Raw genomic sequence first — 22,540 nt, forward strand, 5'->3', positions numbered from 1 at the left:
AGTCACTCAACTAATGGGTTAATTACCAGGTCCTGAGGAAAGCAGATGAATGTCTATATCCTCCACCATATCAAGCTTGAACTATGCTGTGAACACTTACACTATATATCTTATAAAAGGCTAAGACCGCCGGGCAGTGGTGGCGCACGCCTTTAATCCCAGCACTTGGGAGGCAGAGGCAGGCGGATTTCTGAGTTCGAGGCCAGCCTGGTCTACAGAGTGAGTTCCAGGACAGCCAGGGCTACACAGAGAAACCCTGTCTCGAAAAAAACCAAAAAAAAAAAAAAAAAAAAGGCCAAGAGCACTGAATAAAGCAGCTGTTCCATATGGGAGACTCTGCTGCCCAATATATGCCCAAAGGTATGTTCAGGTGAGCCTCCGTGTGTCTTTTAAAATCTCATACAGCTTAGGAAAGCAAAATGTAAGCATGCTAGATGCAAAGGGCATAAAGGGGGCTCAGGGGAGGATTATCTGGGACGTTTGGAGGGGCTGAGAGTTTTAGACATCAATTAAGAAGCTCCATGCAGTTACTTTGCACTTAAGATACAAAATTAAAAATTAAAGCACAAAACACAGGGGTGCGTAATTTTCTGTGTTGATGGTACCCTGGTCCTCTTCTGTTGGATACTGATAAGCCAGTGACAGGTAAATAGTACTGAGAAGAGCAGAACCCTGGGAGAGGCTTACCCAAAGAAAAAAATGGAACAATACAGCATCTTATCTGAGGGCTTCAAACTGAGATCTCACCCTAGTGACAGCGTCTTCTTAGATTTGGGGCAAAGCTAAAGCTCACAATTCTTCTGACGGGACAAAAGGCATAACTATACGACACAGAATGGATGGCTGACTGATGGCCATGGCATGGGGTCAAATGGCCACTCTGAGCACAAAGCCAAGCACACACAGAACATGGCTAAGCGGGGCGCTTGCAGCTGCAGTTCAAGCTGCTGGTGTTACAGACCTTAGTTCTGGAAACCTTCCCCACCTGTGAGGGCACCGGGAAGGGCATCTAGTGGGAAACACATAGCAAAGAAACCAATGTGGCTTTGTGCTAGTCAAATAAACAACCTGCTGTCATAGAAACGGTTATTAACTACTGGTAACATACATTAAACGATGCATTATATTCCTGGAAAAAAACTTTTTATAGTTAGTTAACTTATTATTTTGGGTTTCGCATTGGGTTATCATCTGCTGAGAAGTCACTTGTGAGGGCTGGAGAGCCAGAGGTACAGAGCAGTGGCTTCTACTAGCATGCTCCCATACAAGACAACCCACAGCAAGGTTGCAGTAATTAAAAGCAAGCTGCTGTTAAGAAATGACCATTAAAAACACCAAAGAACCCATTATTTTTCAAACTAAATAGAAAGTTCAGTACTCAGGTGGCAAACATTCTTCCTATCATGATTTATAGTACTATCTATTAAAATACCCCACAAGGTAGCCCTACAATGTACAATCAACTTCATGCCTAAGGCAGATCCATGGGGATGATGGGACAATTTCCACTCACCCCCACTAAGCCATTTGAGGCTATCACAGTGATCTGATGTGCTCAGAAGACCTGCCTTCCCAGAGCATTCGATTTAGCGGATGGTGCTTTCTGAAGGTCTGCACTTAGTATATGCATTTTACTTTTACACTAAGTCCAGTGTGGCCTATAACTTGCTTTGTGGATGAGGCTCCTGTCTTCAAGTATTGGTCACTATGCCCAGCTTTTGAGAAGGAATTGACTATGAACTCCATGTTCATGTTGTACAATACCTTCCACCTGGACTTAAAGGCATTTGACTTTACAGTATGGAAATGAAGACAGTCTTCCACCTAGAAGAAAACTACAGGCTTATGATCCGTGCCATGGCAGACATCTTTGCTGTCTTGACATAAAAGCAGCCACAAATGGCTCAAAGGAATCAAGTGTGGCTGCACTCCCAGCACGTACTTGCTCAACCTGGCTTGGGGTGACTGCCCTCAAGGGAAGCCCAAGAGAATACCGGGGCACCTGCTACTCACCAGTGACGATTCTGGAAGCTGTGGGCACTGCGGGTGTGAGGCCACCATCCCCCGTGTGGGTTCCAGGTGGATTTGGGGGTGGTGGCACACTAGGCCTGTTTCGGGGTTTGGGCACCGGCCGTGGTCTTGGGAGGGTTCCTTGCAGCTGTGTGGTCTCGCTTTGTGATAGATTCTGCTTGGCCAGGGGTGGGGTGCTAGGTGGTGTGGGGGTTTGAGGTGGTGTGGGGCCCGGCTCTGGTCCCTGTTCACCCAACCGAGGCTGTGTGGGGGGCTGTGGTGGTGGGTGGCTGGGCGCCTGGATGGGAGGCAGACTGCTGGAGCAGCGGCGCATGCCTGGTGTCTGCTGCTGCTGCTGCTGCTGCTGAGGTGGCGATGGGCTTCGGGCGCTTGGCTTTGGGGATGTGCCTGTGCCTGAAGAGCTCTGCCCTCCAGGGTGGCCAGGAGGTGGGTTTCCTGGTTTGGGGGGTGCCGGGGCAGGTTTCTTCACAGCTGCACAGAAGAGAGAAAACAGGTTAGTAAGAGCAGGGGTTAGGACTGTGTGTGGTTGTGGGAGGGGTACAGATATGCCAGGAGGGGCCTGGTGTATGAGTCCCCAGCTTTAGACCCGTCCACTCCCAAGAACTTTTGGCAAACAGCCACAGAAACGAAGGAAAAACAGACCCCTTTCCAACCTGAGGACACTAAAGAGCCAGAACACAGAAACAAAACAAAGTGTTTCTTGGGCAGTAAGTAGAAGGCAAGGTGGACACTATGGACAAATGGAAAAGCTGAATCCAGTGTGGAATTAATGACACTGACACTGGTGTCTTGGCTGTAACAAATGCGGGGTAATAAAGCCAGACAGTAACTATGGGGTAACAGGCATAGTGGGAACAAAACTGTAAACTTAAACTAGTTCAGTAAAGCAATTTATGTAAAAAGTTAAGTGCATGAATATGTGTGTGTGTGTGTGTCTTAGTGACCTGTCATTTTACAAGTTCAAAAGGAAGAAAACTCAGTTTAAGAGAGACTACACACCCATACAAAACAGAAAATTGAGGGCTTTTTAATGGCCCTTTTCCAGAGTCCCCACACACTTTGACTTTAAAGTATGGGAACAAATCTAGGAAGAAGAACAGAGGCGCCCACCTCCACTTGCAATTGTCTAAGCATTTTCTGCAGGGTCTGAGGTAGGTGTGGGGGAGGGTAGCTACTGGGATTGAACCTGGGCCCCCTCCATGCTGGGCATGCACTCTACCACTGGACTACATCCTCCCCTCAGACCCTGACTTTATTTTTTACTCATGGAAATTCTACCAATTCTGGACACATTTTAGATATAATCAATTACAAACCAGCCTGCATCTATTTCCCTAAAATGAGCCGAATCACAATCCCTCTCTGAGGCCAGCTTAGATCTGAAGAGAATCTGGTGGTAAGAAGAGGATGGTGGGGACAAAGAGGAGCATCTTGAACACATTTCTCCCAAGGTCATACTGAGAACCCCAAGACAGGAAGAATCAGAGGACAGAAATAAGCAGGCATCACTCATCTGTAAACCAGGCCTCTTATGTCCATCTCACTAGATCACTGTGGAACTGGCCCAGAGTGGAATCTGGCAGGTTATTTTCTAATAATCGCACAGCTAATAGGCAATGGAACAGATTCAAACCTATCTCATGTGGTCTCCCCAAATTCTTTTTCCTCCTTTTCCTTCCCACACTGCTTTTCTTTCTATTCACAGGGCCCAGCAAGAGGGGTTATATGATGTTTGCTCTGATATATGGGCCGAGAACTCTGAGCCCAGCAACTCATAAAATCTTTCCCTACAGAAACAACAGTCAGCTTACAAAAGCTCTTTGGAATATTAGCTACACTCTGGTTGATGTAAGCATTAAGGAAGAGGAGGAGGAGAAAAAAAAAAAAAAAGAAGAGAAAAAGAAGTGGAAAGGGAGTCGGGCGGTGGTGGCGCACGCCTTTAATCCCAGCACTTGGGAGGCAGAGGCAGGTGGATTTCTGAGTTCGAGGCCAGCCTGGTCTACAGAGTGAGTTCCAGGACAGCCAGGACTACACAGAGAAACCCTGTCTCGAAAAACAAAAACAAACAAACAAACAAGAAGTGGAAAGGGAGGGTGAGAAGAAAAAAATCTGGTTTTCTGCTCTAAGCAGTACTAACTGTAAACTCACACTGGAGATGAACTCATGTCTGACATTTATAATGCAGAAGACTAAGGTGAGGAAGCCTGAGAACAGTGCACAGGGCAGCCGGGCTGGAGACAAACAGATCTTGTCTGGGACCATGATGGAGGTGCTAGGATGCTGAAGTGCAGGCAGGCAGAATAAAACTGGTCCTGCAGGACCTTTTGGGTTCTGGGGAGCCATCTTTATAGCTGTGCTCAGGCAGGCAGGACAGATGGAGAAGACAGGAGTATAGGACAGGAGAGCAATAAGGATGAAGGGGGCTTATGGCCATATTGGAACCAAGCTTGCCTTCCTGCTTAAAAAGTGTATTTATTAATGATCATCAGCGTTTGTGGAGTGCTTTAGAAAGAGTACATATGCTACAGAGGAGGGGGAGGGGCACAAGTTTGTAATTCCAGTGCTCAGGAGGCTGAGGTTGGAACACTTTGAGTGTATGAGGCTAGCCTGGGCTACACAGCAAGATCCCGTCTCAAAAAATCCAACAATGAATTTAATACTTGCAACTCTCCTTCATTTGACCCTCCTCGTATTTTTATTTCTCCTATATACATGCAAGGTACATTGGAAAAGGTCAAGTTAGCATCCTGTAAGCAGTGTGTACCTTTAGGCTAAAGACAGAACACATTCTGGAGTTCAGGGTCTTTTTCATCTTCTACAATGCCCTTGCATTAAGAGTGGCATCGAAGATAGAGGTCAGATCTTCTTGATCTCTCTCCTGTGTCCACTGCCACCTTCCCTGAGTCACTGCAATGGTTAGTGGCCCTTTCTGACAACACTGCCTGTGGCCTGCCTGCTGTCTCCCCACCCCATCCCAGACAGCTCTACTGTTCAGCTGCCCTGCTCCAGCGTTCAGCTAGTTCTGTGGTGAAGATGGAACAACCCTTTCAAGCTGCTCCCCCTTACTAGAGTCTGATACCTCTCATGGTCCCCATTTCAGCAGGGTGCCAGGACACCTGAGCATCTAATGACTAGAGCATGGCCAGAAAAAAAGGGTGCAGAGCAAGCAAGGGGTGTGGCCTGGGTCCTGTCTCCCGAGCTCCTACAGCCCACATGCCTGCGTATGAGCAGTTCTTGTGCTGAACACACTTGTCATCTCTAAGATCTAGTAGAGAAGAGGCCTTACGGTCTGTCATGCATTGCTCTAAGGGCTGATCCTGGAGAACATGCTGCAGCTTCTCAAAAGTTTGGCAGCCTGTGTCTACTCTTCTCTTAACCACCTCTCCCTGAGGGCCACTGTGCACTCCAGTGAGCATGTGTGCAGAAGTCTGCAATATTATTTATTATGTGCTTGGTGCTGTGATTTCAGTTCCCTGCCCCAAGTCTGTGTGTTGGGGCCATAACTCACAGTGGGAGGCCTAAAGGAAGCACCTCATGAATTGTTCCTGCCTTTGGCTCCCTCCCTGGCTTTCTCCTGCAGCCCTCTTCCCTTCTGCTTTGCTCCAGGAGTTGAAGCAGCATAAGGCTTCACCGCAAGATTGACACCAAGTCACCCATGGATTTCCCAGCCTCCAAGACCATAAATCCCTTTCTTTCAAGTTAGATGGTCTTCTGTGACTTCTCTCCAGCATCGTATCCATATCCTCATTCCTACCTGGAGGTTTTCCAATGGTAAAGGACTGTCTTCCCCCAGTCTTAATTTCAGAGAAATGTAAAAAATACAAACTCAGAAACATGTTTCAGCATACATGTGCCCCTTGCTATGTTAAATTCAGTTTCTTGAGCAACCAGAATGATGAGACACTGTGAGGTGAGGATCTTTCACACGTTAGTAAACACCATAGGGACCATGGGACAAGCTGGCCAACATGGACTTGAACTGGCTGGACCTGCAGTAAGAGGTGTGGCTTTCCTCATGCATCCATCTCTGTTGGAACACGACCCTCTCTAGACCATGGTCTCTCCAGTTGAGCAGCACTAGCAGCTGTGCCGCACACTGCCAATGCTGTTAGCATCCCTGCCTCTGTTCCCTAACTGTTGTCACCTCCTGCTGTTTGTGACAACCAAAACTACCTACAGACATCAACAAAGGTTCAGAAACTGTGGTTTGAATGAAAATGCTCCCACAGAGTCATATGTTTGAATGCTTAGTCACCAGTTAGCAGAGTTTTGTAGAAACAGGAGATGTGGCCTTGTTGGAGGAGGTATGTCACTGGAGGTGGGCTCTGAGGCTTCAAAGGCCCACTCCAGGCCCAGTGTCTGTCTGTCTGTCTGTCTGTCTGTCTGTCTGTCTGCCTGCCTGCCTGCCTGCCTGCCTGCCTGCTGCCTATAGACCAGAATGAAAAGCTCTCAGCCACTGCTCCAGCAGCACCTGCACGCTTCCTGCCATGATGATCATGGACTAACCTAACCCTCGGAAACTGTAAGCAAACCCCTCAATGAAATGCTTTCTTCTCTAAGAACTGCCTTTGTCATGGTGTCTCCTCACAGCAACAGAATACTGACTAAGGTAGGGATAAAGTTAGTCCCAGTTTTTCTAGCCCTCTGAGGCACCCAGAGCTCCAGACCACACGAGCTTACTGAGTGCCATCTCTGCCAGGCACACAAGTGGGTAGGATGTTGAGTAAGAGACAGGTAGGAACTGCGCTCACTAAGACCTTGGGGAGAATGATATGAACTAAACAAGATTTACAAATTCAGGTCAAGAAAGACACTTAGCAGCTAGAACACAATGCCTCAGGCACGTAAAGCTCTTGCTATGCAAGTGTGAGGACCAGTGCTCAGCACGGGAGCACACCTGTGATGCTCCTCCAATAGAGAGATGGAAGGTGGAAATGAGAGAATCCCCAGAATTCCCCTGGGCAGCTGACCCAGCATACATAGTGGAAAAACAGGTAGAAGCTGAGGACAAAACCCAAGGTTGTCTTTTGACCCTACATGTGCACTGTAGCACAGGGATTGGGAAGAATTACAGCAGAAAGAAAAATAAATGCTATGACAAAAAACCCCAAAGAGTGGCATGACAGAAATGGCTTGTGCCTGTGGGAGAGGGGTTGGTGAAACAGCTTCTTTGTGCTTCAGAGCAACAGCCCTGGCTGCTGGGTTGAGGAGGGCAAAGGAGACAGGAGGGAACTGTTTCAATGATATTACTCCCAAGCCAGAAACCCCTGGGCCTGCAGGTCTGGCTCACAAGCTCAGCGTCAAAGAGGCTACGGTGGTTCCCAAACAGCTGGCTTGGAACACCAACTTCCTAGAAACCTGACGTGACTGCACTTTCTGAATTCACTTTCTGCTGGTTAAGTTTTATAGTTTTGGCATTTCTTTTCTCTGTTTTCAGTTTTCTTCAATGTTTTTTCCTCTTTGATGACTGATTTTCCTGCTTGTTAACTGGTAACAAGAGTTTCTCCTCCTGACTCTCTGCAGTAACTTCCAGAAGTTCTTACACTCTCCCAAGCACAGGGAATGCAGGACACTTACCTCGACGAAGAGTGTGTGGGCTGGGACCAGCTGCACTGTGAGGTGTGCCTACTGAGAGCTGATTGGAGTTGCCACCTGTCTGGGCCTGGTTTGGGACCGTGGTCATCTGGTTGCTGTTTCTTCCTGCTGCAGGGAGAGCTGCAGACACAGAGTCTTTGGGTTTTGGAGGACTGTGAGGGGTAAAGGTAAAGTTAGAGGTCAGAGGTCAGGCATTTCCTGGAAAAAAGCTAAGTATATAAAATATAGTTCATCCTTGTAGGGGGTTTGGGACTGTGAAGTTCCAGGACTCTAATAGATAGCAAAAGTCATGGCTGAGGCAGCCCTCTATACAAAATGGCATTAGAACCTAATGTCAACACCTTCCTGGGCACCATAGGTCACCTCTCATAACAACCAAGACAGTGGAGAAGCCACAGGAATGCTGGATATGCTGTCTTGTCTGGAGAATGGCAGACAAAAGGTGTCTGATACTACTGGTTTTGTTTTAAGATGTGTGTGTGTTACATGTGTGGAGGTGCACACAGACCGAGCCATGTCTCCAGCCCTACAGGAAAAAGTTTTAAAAATTATCTGAAACATAGTCAGCTGGATCTATGTACATGAGAACCCAGAGAAATGAAGATTATCCGAAATTTTAAATAGCTCAAATTGGGCAGATAAGTATTTACTCAGAGACTAGGCATTTTGAGATTCCCTGCAACAGACTAAGTTTCAGCTACTTTGCCACAGACATTAAGGCCAAGCATTTCAGAGCATCCACAGTAAGCCTCAAGTTCTGTTTTGCATGTACTTAAACTGGGTGCTATTTTAAGAAAATGAGGCTTGAGGACTTTCTACTAGCTGTTGTACAAAAGTAACAATTGCAAAGTAACTCTGATTAAAAAGGGCTTAATTGTCATCAGTTATCTGGACTGAGAAGTTCTGAGAAGCTGCTGGATGACTCAGCCTAAAGCTGATAGTAGCAGGGGAGGCAGCCAATCCAGGCCTCTTACTTCCTGGCTCATAGCTTTTTATACCAAAGATTATATTTTGTCAAGGTCACAAAAGGGCAGATGCCACTGAAGTATGCACAAAAATATTTCAAGTATAAAAACTAGAAGGGAGACCGATGGCTGACACACACTCCTTTTTCTGCAGACGACTGACTATTTCCTTAAATATTCAGCTTTGGTTAAACAAACTGAATGTCATGAGGAAATAAAGATACGTGCATTGGCTTATACACTCAGACAAACAGAAACCGTTTACTCTAAAGCCAAGGCCAGCATGTCGGAGTGCTCACTGACAGCACGGCACCTGCAGCACATTCATAAAGTACAGCCAAGGGCAAAATTGTAAGACTTCTTGACTGAAAGATGGACTTCCCTAGATTACAGGTGTCGAGGAGGACTCATGGATAAACATAAGCACTGAGTCCAGCTATGGCGACAGAACAGGAGTCCTATGCTCTCTCTGAAGTCTACTGCCATACCATGCAAGTTCTCCGACCTGAGCTACATCCTCAGCCCTATGCTTTAGTTTTTACTTTGAGACAAGGTCTCACTGTTACCCACACTGGCCTTGAACTTGTAATTATTCTTCCTTCCAAGTGACTGGGATTATGGGATTATACCACCAGGACAGGACTATCCTATCTTATCAACAACAAAAAAGATGCAATCAGAGTTCTCCAAGAAAGATCCACCTGTGTGAGAAACCATGCATGGGTAAATAGGTTTTGTTTTGTGTACATTTACTGCATATATATGCACATTTGTGTATTTGTGACCATGTGGCACTATGTGGCTGGCCAAAGATGAGGACTAAAGCAATGACAATTTAAACGTCGGCACTTGGGCAGGGCTCTTATCTCCTGCAGAGCCACCGGCTCTGAAGCAGAAATCAGCCTTGCAGTGGACTCTGTCTGCCTGATTAGCAGAGAACTGAGTGGTACAGAGTGGAAATCTCCAACCGGAAAGTCTCTTAAGGTGATCCACTGTGAAGCCCAGCTCCCAGCATCTTGTCAGAAATTCAAGCAAATGAACAAGCCTTTTCAGAAAACATACAGCCTTATTTTCTTCCTTGAACCATGTGCCTGAGGGGTGGAGGGACCCTTAGTCATCCAGTGTGCTGGCAGCCTGGTGCAACAGCAGCTACTTGGTGAATCTGTGCAACTGAATATAATTATTAAATGAGTAAATGGATGACAAATGGCAAGAATCCTGTGACTCAGCTAGTGCCCTGCTTTCAAATGCTCCCTCGTTAGCACTCTGAACAACAACAGGCAAACGGTCCGTGCACACTGACAGCTACACACTGAACAGGGAGAGGCTGAGCACAGCATTAGACACCCGTTAGTCTCTATCTCCAGCACCAAAGCACACAAACAAGTGCTGCTTTCTTCTGAAAACAGAAAAGCAAACAAGCATTTTGCAATCTTTCTCTCCCACTAACCAAAGGAGTGAAAGCAAATTTGGTTCTCTCTCTGCCTCCACGCCAAAGACGGCCACTTGGAAGAAGGCAGAGGCATCCAGCCTTGACTGCTAGCAGAAGTGGGCTCCTTACCTGCTGTCACCTGGGCTCAGCCCCTGCTCCAATATGCCCGCAGAAGAGGGGACAGGCCCACCCCCTGAGCTGCTGTCAGCCCTAGAGCTCTGAGAAGGGGGCTCTGGGCCTGCTGGAGCCAAGGCGTTGCCATCCGTGGGCGGGAGTGGCGGCTGGAAAGCGGGGGATATGTGCTTTCTATTTAGAGTGCCACCCCGCCGGTGGGCCTGGAAGTCCATAAGCTTCACACCAAAGCTACACAGAAAGAAGAAACAGTCAACACACCACACATGCCGACTAAAGAGACAGAAGCCCGCTGGTTCTCACAGGTTAAAACCACAGAAGGGACAGCCGCCCACGTTGCCCAGCATGCAGGTAAGTGGCAAGACACGTCAGTGGTCATCCCTGTTACCAAAGCAAGCACCTGATCTGGCTTTGGACCCTAGCAAAGCCAACACCTCACATACTGATCAATAAATGCCCTTGATCAGGTGGGTGTGTGCAGCTGAGAGCGAACAGGCAGCCTCATGTTGAGTGACACTTAGGTTCTATGCCAATCGAGTTCCCATCTCAAACGTGGGAAGAAGGTGGAAGCCAAACTCAGAAGCATATCAGTGGCTGCACAAGAGCACACCATGCTGCCTCTGAACTTGCATGAGATACACATGTGCACATGAGGATATGACTGAAAGCTACATCCAGCTGGAAAAAAATAGTTGGTTTTGGGAGGATGGTGTCTAAAGGATGGGGTAGAAGAAACACACTCTTCATTCACAGCATTAGGGCATGCACTGCCAAACCTAATTTTCTTAAGTTTGGAAAACTGAATGATGTTTACTGGAGAATAAGCAGAGCAGACAGCTAAGAATGGTGTGTCATGGGCTAATGAGACTTGTGCCACCTCCTGTAACTTAGATTCAGAACACTAACAGCTCTAATAGGCCACCAGGGGATGATGATGAGGACTGAATGAGGCTCAGGTAACAGTACTCAATTACAAAGGATGATGGTGAATTTCAGGGAGAGAGACTGTGGAGGTAAAGCTTTCTTTGAACAAGAGAAACCACTGTGAGACAGTCTGTCAGGTGTATGAAGACAGCGTGTTGTTCCACATGGCTCTTACTTGGAAAAACTGTAAGTTTCCTCACTTAGGGGCTACATTGCCCGCTTAAGGCACAGATTTTATATAGTCTTAATTAATACTGAACATCTCATAAATTGCCCATAGACAATAGGATGGAAACATACTGCCTCTAAGTTTAAAACATACATTTTCTCCCATCCAGGACTGTCAAATTCTGGGGCTTCTCTCAGCAGTTAGCAAATGTATCAAGGCCAAAAATATGTTTCTCCACAGCTCACTGGGAAACGTGGTTGTCTTCATATGATCCTCAGCCAAAATCCACACGTTAATTATGTTTCCTTAACACTCAAGACGCATGCAAGTGGATTTAGTGTGACACCACTCTTTTTACTGTGGGCATTTAACAAGCCATTAAGTAAAGGCTGCTGCACAAGCACAGATGTGAACAGACAAGCTACACTCCCTACTTTGTGCTCAGATTAATGCCTGTAGAGGTGGAGAGTGTGGTTCTTGAATTATCTGGACTGTGTGTCGGGGTCACACAGGGGGTCATTAAGCCAGTACCAGATGCATGGTTACATGTCCTCCTACATGACACCTATTATTTTTGTGGAAGTGACCAATTCTGTACGTACCTCTCCTTCTTCACCAAGTCCCCTTCCATCACTGCCATGCTGGCAGGTCGCTTCCTCTCCAGAGTCCCCAAGTCAGAATCATTTCCAGTATGGGATGAGTGATTAGAATTTGGGGTAGCAAGAGGCACAAATGCTTCTGATACATTGAATTCTACCTCTGTCAGAAGAGAAACAAATGTAAGACTTGGCACAGGAGAGCTCTCCAATACCCCAGTGGGATGAGAGCCTCGGTACTCCGCAGGCAGAGCTCAAGTAAAACAGATAGGCCTTGACCCCAGCGAGGCCAGCTGAGCACACAGCTCTACTGCTCTTAAAGAGAAATCCAAGAATTCAGAAAGGGACAAGGAACATGAAGAACCTATTGAATCATTTAAAAAGTGACAGAAACCAATCCTTTGATATAAACTAGAAATGAAAGGCAGCATTGCCTGCTCACTGCCTGTGGCAGTTAGGAGATCCAAGGCAGCATAAGCACCAGCACTGAGTGAGTCTCAAGGACAGGAAGATAGAAGAGAACTGAGCCAGCCCTGCATCAGGAGCGCACACTGCAGTGGACGAGGCAGCTGGACTGTGCTGAGAAAAGGAGGGGCAGGACATGGGAATCAACATACAGACAACCAGCTCCTGAGGAGGAGGCCATGGGAACCTCTGTGGATCCCATAATCACAAAAGAAACTGGAAAATTCACCAGCTACAGAAGAAAACCCTAATTCACTGACCTTCACAAACCAACTCCAAACAGCCCCAGCCTTGCCTGCTTTATTTTCTACCTTTGATAGTCCAAACAACTATCCAAACTCATCAAAAACCCTGTGCTAAGTAAAAGGTCTCTATGCCTTCAGTATCACTCCTGAGAAACAGACCTTGGCTCTCTTTTCCTAGCACCTGAGCTTGTCAAATCTTTCTCTATCCAACATTCCAATTTGCCACTTGATAATTTTATAATTTATCTGTTTATATGGTTGCCTTCTTAGGGAATCCATCAGAACAGACAGTATACAATCATAGCAACTAGCGGATATTCAATATATACTATGTAAGCATATTTTAGTGAAACTAAGGGAAATGGAAAAATAATATAATTATCATCATGTCAAAATACAAATGCATATGAATGACATCTGAAGTGAAGTGTGAGAAAGTGAAACCAATTACACAATCATTAACATGTTTTCTTTCTTTTAAAAATGTGGTATACTACTGTCACATAGCCTGGAGTCATGAGTACCTCCGGGAAAGAACCAATCTGCATGCTGGATGATGGGCTCAATCACTGCGACCACGTGGACGGATGTGGCAGCTGCTATTTCAGCCAGCGTTCTGCAAGGAAGTTCAAACAATTAAAATGCTCCTCTTGGCAGCCACACATGTCTTCAAGCTGTCAAGGCACCTCAATGATTGCTAATGAATAAAATATTTACATACAGATACAAAAAGTAAACCCACAAGGCCCTATCCTGAGAGTTTGCCAGTAATGGGCCAAGAGGAAGAATTACCCAGCTATTATCAATCCTTCCTCATCAGAGTGGACTGCCTGAAATGGCCTGGTGTGTGCTGAGGGATGGAATATACACAGACTGGATTTGGAACTTTATCTATGCAGCTCTGAGGAAGCCCTCATCTGCAGCTGGCTACAGGAGTGGCCACGCCCATATAATCATCCCTCCCCCCACCCCCACCCCCATTTCTATAAGAAAACCCAGTAATTCATTGGTTCACTGAACTCTGGCAGAATCATGCCTCAGGTTTTGGCTGGGACCTTGGAAGAAGGGACAGATGCTGCTTCACATCTCTGGGAAGGAATTTTACCAGCATTGCCTCTAAAGACCTTTAAAGATGTCTGGCCCTTTCCTCTCTAGCTCTGTTTCTTGGCCAGCAGGACCTAGGTAACACTTTCTGCCACATGCTCCTGCTGCCAAGAGGGTCTGCCTTGTCAGATGATCACAGCCATGCAGCCAGCTGACACCTATGAGACCTACATAAATGCTTATACTTTTAAGCTGTTCTCTCAGGTATCTATCACATCATGATGTCTGAGGCACAGGGGCATAATTTAGGAAGATACTGGATTCCTAGGAGCCTCATTTTCAGGTCTGATGGCCTCTAACCAACCTCTCTGGTCCTAGTGTCACTGTGTCTCAGTCCTCAGATTGTGCTACCCACTTCCTAACCAATCAGACCATCTAGCTCCTTCACATGCACCGTCCAGCATGGCCCAAGCTCTCCTGGCAGAATGCCCTTCTACTCTTCCTCACATGAAGATTCAGTTCAGTGCCCATGCCCATGTGTGTCCTAGTCCAAGAATTCTTTTAAAAAACATACTGCTGATTATTCACACAGCTTTCTTTCAGGCGTTTTTCAGACATCTGGGGCATCTTCTTCCTAGCTTTGGTCTATGGTGCTTCCTGACAAGTTTCTGGGCATAGAAAGCTGTGACTATTACTGTTAACTGTACTGATTATTTTTAAAAAGATATTCTTATAATATTTCATGCTGGGAGCTGGGAATTTTTTTAAAGATTTATTTATATTATATATGTGAATATACTGTCGCTTTCTTCAGACATACTGGAAGAGGGCATCAGATTCCATTACAGATGGTTATGAGTCACCATGTGGTTGCTGGGAATTGAACTCAGGACGGCTGGAAGAGCAGTCAGTGTTCTTAACCGCTGAGCCACCTCTCTAGCCCCCAAATGTACTGATTTTTAACCAGCTAAGCTGTACTACTTTTTGAATTTTGTCTGTTTTCCTTTGAAGATTCTTTTTGTCCCCACAGCTAAAGACTTGCATTACTCTTCTATGTGGGTATCTTCGGTCAGGGATTTATTTGCTATATAATCTATGCACTTAGCCCATCTTCCTACTTAACTTCAATTTTGCTTTATGACACTGTATCCTTACAACTATTTTCTGAAACAAAACTGGGAATACACAAGCAATTGAATGACTGATTTGCTAAGCTGGCCAGCAGCAATAAGGGAGTGACAAGTAAGGACAAGGACTTTGTGGCCAGTGCTTATACCCCACCACCGTCCTGTCATGGAGCCCCGAGCAAATTACTGGTTCTTTTCAAACTCAGCATCCTCAGATGAGCACCTGCTCCCAAGCTGAGCCCTCATGCCTATCTCTTCAAGTTAACCCACACGGCTCATGGCCAGCAAAGGCTTCCTAAAGGCAACACTGTGAAGCCATTCTGCTTAGGCCAGTATTAGTTACTGTCACACTGCTATGGCAAAGTGACTCAAGGAAGCAAAGACTTGGTTGGGCTCATGGTTTCTACCACACAGGTGAAAGAACTGTCACAGCAGCAGAATAGTTTTGTGAAGGATCTTCTTATGGAGGTGAAGCAGGGGCCAGGTATCACCTTCAAAAATGAACCCTAAAAACCTGCCTCCAACAGCAGGCCTCACCTCTATTTTTTTTTCCTTTTTAGTTTTTCGAGACAGGGTTTCTCTGTATAGCCTTGACTGTCCTGGAATTCACTCTGTAGACAAGGCTGGCCTCAAACTCAGTAATCTGCCTGTCTCTGCCTCCCAAGTGCTGGGATTAAAGGCATGCGCCACCACTGCCCAGCTAGGCCCCACCTCTCCATAGCTCTACAAACCCCACGAAACAGTACTATGACTTGGGAAACATGTTTGAGATATGGTTGCATAAGGGACATTTTATATTAACATCAGAACAGGAGCCTTGACGATTCCCTGAAGAGTAAGTTCCAAACAAGTCAGCCATACACACAGGTCCTTCATAACCTACCTCTGCCTGTCAAGACATCTGCCAGTGATCCAGGACTATGCATACTGTCCTCAAAGGGCAGGATCTAAGCTGTGTGGCATACTAGGGTTCCTTCTCTGGTCTCAGTGCCAAGGGCAGGAAACTATTCATTCACTAAGGTGAACAAGTGTTACTCCCAAAGGAGGGTGCTCACCAGCCTCCGCAGGCTGTCACACCCTCTTACCTACACTGTCAGCACCCCAATGTGCCCTGTGGAATAGGGCCATGCTGAGGTAAAAGCATGTGAAAATAGCAGATGCCAGAGAGGGTTCTGGCTTTCTTTTTCCTTCCTGAGGACAGGAGATATGAAAGACACCTTCCCCACACTGGAGAAAAGAACCATTTTTTCTAGCCATGACAGAATGATGAGGCCAATCTGTACAAATCAACTGCTGGGACAATCCTCGTCTTCCTAGCATGTCTACACGCAACTGTCTAGCCCAAGGGCATCTTGCCACATGTTCAGACACTACTACACTGCCCAGCTAGAGCAACATTTGGGTGTTTCTTTATGCCTTCATTTCCCTATGTACTTGCAAAAACCTATAGGTTTTTCTCTTGTCAATTTGCTTTATGTCAGTTAAATTATTAGGCATAGCTAGAGACACTTAAGGGCTTGGCTCATGGGTCTATCCCTGTGGTACATACACAGAGATGTGTGTCTTGCCTGTCACCATAAAGGGGCTGCTAAGCTGCCTCAGAACTCAGGAGTGGAAGCTCTCTTAGGTAGGAATAATGTCACCTGTGTTTCTGTGTCATCTGCACAGGAGTTAACACCGAGTGCACAGCTTTGTCTTCCAAACATGACTGGATGGGAATGCCACTTCAGACCACTCTGAAGTCATCTGCAGTTGAGCATGTCTCTTGAAATGGTAACCACCGGGAAGAAGCAGCTTAAGCCTGAGGTGGGGAAGAATCACTTACCCTTCTTGTTTAGCCCACAGGAGGTTAGGGCCCAACACAATGGCTATATTGCTAGGAGTCATTTTATTAATGTCACTGGTCTGGGCAAGCTTTGCAAGGAACTTGATTAAATACCTGTAAGACAAAACAGAAGGGTAAAAGCATCTCTGAAGCACTGTGGAGCGTCCCCGCTCCGCTGTCCCTGACTGGGACCTGCCTCATGTGGACACATGTGCCGGTCACATTCCTCATGCACTTTACTCAAAACAGATTACTGAAGGTTTGGAAGGAGAAAACATGTCCAACATCATCACACTGATTTAACCTTACCTATTTCTAATTTATTTTTCCTTTGTAATCTATTTACTTTGCCCCTACATTAATTAATCTGATTAATAGTGGACCCAATATGTTTAATAAAAAAGGTAGTTTTAAAAAGGGAAACTGTATTTGAAAACCTTCATTTTAATTATGAAAATATTTGATTTATATTACATAGACATGTGTTGTTATACATAATTAGTATAAAAATGAAACATGAACAACCAAGTTATCTATTAACAAGAAATTAGGTAATTTTTTTTTTTTTTTTTTTTTTTTTGGTTTTTCGAGACAGGGTTTCTCTGTGTAGCCCTGGCTGTCCTGGAACTCACTCTGTAGACCAGGCTGGCCTTGAACTCAGAAATCCACCTGCCTCTGCCTCCCAAGTGCTGGGATTAAAGGCGTGTGCCACCACCGCCTGGCCCTAGTTAGGTAAATTATAGTCTATCTTGATCTACAGCAAAGTACTATGTGACCAAAAAATAATGTAGTGATTCAGAAAAATCTTCAAGATGTATTAAGCAAAGATATGGAACAATGCAGGCAAAGGAGAGAATAACATATAAAATACACATGGTTATTCTGACTAAACCAAAAGGGGTTCAGGGGTAGACGGACATGTGAATGGGGTAGACATAATCACAATGTATTGTACACATATATGAAATTCTAAAAATTAAAAATATTATTTTGAAAAGTGGGCAATGAGAAAAAAATTATGTATGTATGAATGTACTTCACGTGTGTGAGTGCACACCGTATGTATGTGCACCCATGCATGTGCAATATCATACACACACACACACACACACACACACACAAGCTCTTGTAGAGTAGACAGACACTGAAGAAATTATTGATGCTGTATCTCAGATGAAGGAGGTGGCTAGAGACAAGAGTTTTTTCAATGTGTATCTTTTGAGCTTAGAACCATCAAAATGCCCTTCATTATTTAAAAAGTAATTAGTAAAAGTTACAGAGAAAAAGATGAAAGCTAAAAGAGCAAACCTCAACACATTAAGTTCTGTAACTAAGTTCCCACTACATCACACACACAGATTTCTATAATCTGCCATTCTGAGCCAGGCTTATGAGGGATGTCACAGAGAAGGCCGAGCCAGTCCTTAACATATGGACAGGGAGGATCTGACATGGCTGAGATAAAGACCGAGACCAAGTTTAAGGTCAGGGAACATGTCACCCAAATCACCTGTAGTATGGATTTTAAATGAATCACTTAAGAAAAAAATTGTCTAATTTTAAGTTTGTTTTTAAATTTTAATTACATTTATTCCAATGTGTGTATCAGGGAGAAAGAGAGGGAAATAGAAGGACACATCTTGCAGGAGTTAATTCTCTCCCTCCATCTTGTAGGTGCCAGGGACTCAATGTAGCTTCTCAGGCTCAGCAGTAAGGACCTCTGCTCACTGAGTCACATTGCTGGACCCTTTGCTTGGTTTTGACTGACAACTCCCCGGGGCTACCCTTCATCTATGCCTCTACCAAGCATAGACATCCAAGGGAAAGAGAAGTCCCAGAAGTTTGTCCCATGACAAGTTTCCTTAGAGATATATTTAATAATGTACTGAAATATAATCTCTATTGTACAGTGATTTGGGCACTATTTTCTATGGATGGCCACAGAAACCAGTTAAGTATGTATTAACTACATTTACATCTGGGACAGCTTAGACTCCAAATACAACACACAGCCACCAAAGCTTTCCACAGCAATGTTTTTGCTAACAGCTGCAGGGTCAAAATGATCAGAGCATCTACATTTCTATATACTGACACCACCCACATATTAGTGTCCAGCAGTGCATGCACGCCCATCCCATCCTGGCAGCTCCATGTTATTGTGCGAAGCCTCCTGAATGTGCCAAGCATGCTAGAGTTAGGGTCATCTCAGAGGAACCATATCCACTCCAGGGTCACTGAAACTTCCATTATAGAATCATATATACTGTAATGGCCAATTTGATGTCAACTTGACACACCTGGGAAGAGGGACCCTCAACTTAGGAAATGTATCTATCAAACTGGCCTGTGGATATGTCTGTGGTGCTTTTTCTTGATTGATGATTGATGTAGGAGGGCCTAACTTACTATAGATAGGGATAGGTTGGCCCAAGCTGTATAAGACAGCTAAGCAGTAAGCCTGGGCTAAGCCAGAAAACAGGTGTCTTCTATAGTCTTTGCTCCTTGTGATTCCAGGTTCTTGCCCTGAGTTTCTGCCTTGGCTTCCCTCAATGACAGACTATAACCTGTACGCCAAATATGCCCCTTTCCATCCTAAGTAGCTTTTGATTACGATGTTTATCACAGCAACAGAAAAACAAACTCAAATACATACCTAAAGTTAACAAAATTTTGTGGTGGCAACTTCTGACATGTTGTCCATAAATATTGAAGTTTTTTGTCTTGATCTTGCACACTAGGAAAGAAATATGCACAAGAATATATAAAAGCACACATTACTAATACCCATATTAATGTGCTATTATAGCTCAGATCTGAAATATCTCTCAAAGGCCCATGTGCTATAGGCTTGGCCCTGGTCTGTGGTGCTCTTAGGAGATCCTTTCTAAGGTAGGGCCTAGTTGGAGGACTTGGATCCTAGGGGGAGGTGTTAGGAGGCCAGTCCCTACCTGCTTCTCTACTTCCCAGCATGGGGTGAACAGGCTTCTTCTACCACCATAATGTATGGGGTAGCCATAGCCTAAAGCAAAAGGAACTGAATGTCTGAATCCAAGCCACAATAAACCTACCCTGCTTTAAGTCACATGTTTCTTACAGCTCTAGCTAACACATGTCTTTATCAACAGTGACATCTATCTGTCTGTTTTCAAAACTGGGAGTTAGCACTCATCTTTGAAATAAACAGGTCTGGAGTCAAATCCCAGTTCCGCACTACTTGACAGGGAGCGGGTACTTCAAGTCACCTAATGTTGATGCCGTTGAATGATCTCAAGGCTAGAGGCAGAACCCTGTGACCCTGCCACGCTCGGCACGTAAGATGACGAGCATCTTATGTGTCTAGGAATCTATATATTAATTAGGAGCATTACAAGGCCTAGCTTTCTGTAACAGCCTAGTCACAGATCAGCTGTCAAGCTCCCAGGGACCCAGACCTCAGGTCTTTCTTGCTGTTTGGGCTAATGCCTGTGTGGAACAGTTACAAGAGTTCTGTTTCTACACAGCTTTGATGTACAACCCCCCATAACCATGTGATGGAAAGAAAAGAACCCACCGAGTAGCAACTCTGTCCTCCACACAGAGTGAAGCATCTGCCCACGAATGCTGATGTGCTGCAGAACAGAGGGGCACCTGATTACACCTTAGAGGCCAGCCAGCAAGCCAACAGGATGGAGGCCCATGCTGACATTTCTCAACTACAGTACTTATCTGCCAGGAGGTAGAGGCCTCAACCTTAAGGAAGAATTTTAAAGTCAAGGAGTCCAGAGGATACTTGAGGCTACACACAGAAATTCTACTGATGCTGATTCTTGATTTATTTAACTCAGTCCCAGGATAGCCTGAGAACTTATCTTTGAACTTAAAACCTCAGCACCTACCAGGGAGAAAGTCTCTCAGTCCACCGTGACTGCAGATCCCTGAGAAGCAGGGATCACTCCCTACAAGGAGTGAACTAAAGGGGAGGGGCAGGGGTGGAGTTTAGACTGCCTTCCTTTCCCAGGACTGAAGAATTAGACAATTAAGAGACAGTGAGAAGGTAACAAGGAGATCATTGGCCTGGCCAAGGAGAAGCTGATAGCATGTGAAACACACTCTCCTGTTCCTGGGCATGTGGAAGCTGTGGCGGAAGGCAGAGGCAGTGAGGAAAAGATCAAACAATGGGCAGAGCCTTCAGGGAATACCTGTCTCCATCTGGATACCAGCTCTGACGACTGCTTGGTCTAGCTCCCAGTTCCTGTATCTATACAATGAATTAACAAGGACATGTGCCTGTTCTGAATGCTTGTTAAGAATGAAGCAAGGATGTTTGAATAACATTTAGAAGGGAAAACAAAATAGTCACAGGAGGCAGAGGGAGGGAGGAAACTGGGGGGTATAGGGAAAGGGGAGGGAAATGGGGAAACAGGATCAGGTGTGGGGAGAGACAGGAGAGAGAATCTGCAGCTGCCTGGGGTGGTGGGTAGAGAATCTCTAGGAAGTCCCAGAGACCTAGGACAGGGGAGGCTCCCAGGAAAGAATGCAGGTGACCTTAGCTGAGATTGCCTAACAGCAGGACCATGGAACCTGAAGAGGCCACCTCCTGTATCCAGGCAGGACCCCAGTGGAAGGATAGAGACAACAACTCACCCACTAAACTTTGGACCCAAAATTTGTCCTGTCTAAAAGAAATGTAGGGATGGAGCAGAGACGGAAGAAAAAGGCCAACCAATATCCGGCCCAACTCAAAACCTATCTCACGGGCAAATACAAATCCCTGACATTATTAATGATACTCTGTTATGCTTGCAGACAGGAGCATAACTGTCATTTGAGTGGTTCCACCCAGCAGTGGACAGAAACAAAAGCAGATACCTAAGGAGGTCAGAGACATCTATGGAGGAGTTGGGGAAAGGATCGAAGCTCAAAAGTAGATGGAAACTCCACAGGAAGACCAACAGAGTTGACAAACCTGGACCCTGGGAGCTCTCAGAATCTGAGCCATCAAAGAACATACATGGGCTGGAACAAGGCTCCAGGCTCATACGTAGCAGCAGGCAGTTCAGTATCCGAGGCTGCTCTGTCTGGCCTTAGTGGAAGTCTGGCAGAGACTTGATGTACCAGGGAGGGGGATCAGGTGGGTCTCACCCTCTCAGAGAAGGGGAGGGAGGAAGGGAGTCAGTAAGAAAGGGACAGAGAGGGAGAGAAGTGTTTGGGATATACACAAATAAATAAATTTGGGGAAAAGAACAGCGGGGGGGGGCAATGTGCTCACTCTAGCACACAGTGGACACTGGGAAATCACTATTACTGCAAATAAGGCTCCCGTCCTATTGCTGAGCAGCTGAGCCTCCAAGCAGCAGCACAGACACTTATTCCACAATGCCTCACTTGCTTTCACCACAGTGGGGTTTGAACTAGCCAATCCACTAAAGTGGATGAAGCCACACCAGCTTTCTGTGCTAACAATACTCAGCATGTTCACTCTGGATGCAGGGAGAACAAGGACATATCCCTACACATGCTAGTTCGATGTTCTATTATGATTTCTGAGAGTACAATTATTTACAAGTGGGACACTGTGTTCAAAGGACACATCGTTCCTTTGAACTTTTAAGACTCTGAAAACTTTAAACTTACCTTGCAACCTGTGTCCATTCTTCATACAGATTGAAAGTCATTAAGGGCTCAGGCAATTCCCGCAAATAGGACTTTAAAGCACCTGAAACCATGAACACACTCTGAGTATGCAGTAGAGCTACAAGCTGCATATGTTTACAAATCAAAGTATCTCACATACAGTTTTCCAAGCTGCACAGAACAAAGTATAATTGGGCAGCCGTGCTTAAGAAAATTAAACCTCATAAAAGAAATTCGGTTCCTTGAAAAAACATACTGAAAGAGCAATGGAAAATAAAATTAGCTATAAAGTAATTCTACTGACATACATAATTTCTCCAGGCAAACAGGTCATAGGTGTGATAGAAAGAAGATTTCAAGTAATCTCCACAATA

The 22,540-nt window shown here is 45.5% G+C and overlaps 1 protein-coding gene across 1 annotated transcript in view; it reads right to left on the reverse strand.

Annotated features, from left to right (window-relative positions):
• Window positions 1-22,540, reverse strand: part of Arhgap17 (Rho GTPase activating protein 17) — a 75,907-nt gene that overhangs the window by 5,781 nt on the left and 47,586 nt on the right. The window contains exons 6-13 of the mRNA XM_076928315.1: window positions 22,167-22,291; window positions 19,207-19,287; window positions 16,551-16,664; window positions 13,079-13,170; window positions 11,851-12,007; window positions 10,153-10,386; window positions 7,609-7,778; window positions 2,014-2,502 (exon numbers count right to left, since the gene is read on the reverse strand). Coding sequence (XP_076784430.1) covers window positions 2,014-2,502; window positions 7,609-7,778; window positions 10,153-10,386; window positions 11,851-12,007; window positions 13,079-13,170; window positions 16,551-16,664; window positions 19,207-19,287; window positions 22,167-22,291 — 1,462 coding nt within the window. The remainder of the gene's footprint in view (window positions 1-2,013; window positions 2,503-7,608; window positions 7,779-10,152; window positions 10,387-11,850; window positions 12,008-13,078; window positions 13,171-16,550; window positions 16,665-19,206; window positions 19,288-22,166; window positions 22,292-22,540) is intronic.

The sequence above is a fragment of the Arvicanthis niloticus genome, chromosome 1 (assembly GCF_011762505.2).
Source record: "Arvicanthis niloticus isolate mArvNil1 chromosome 1, mArvNil1.pat.X, whole genome shotgun sequence".
NCBI lineage: Eukaryota > Metazoa > Chordata > Mammalia > Rodentia > Muridae > Arvicanthis > Arvicanthis niloticus.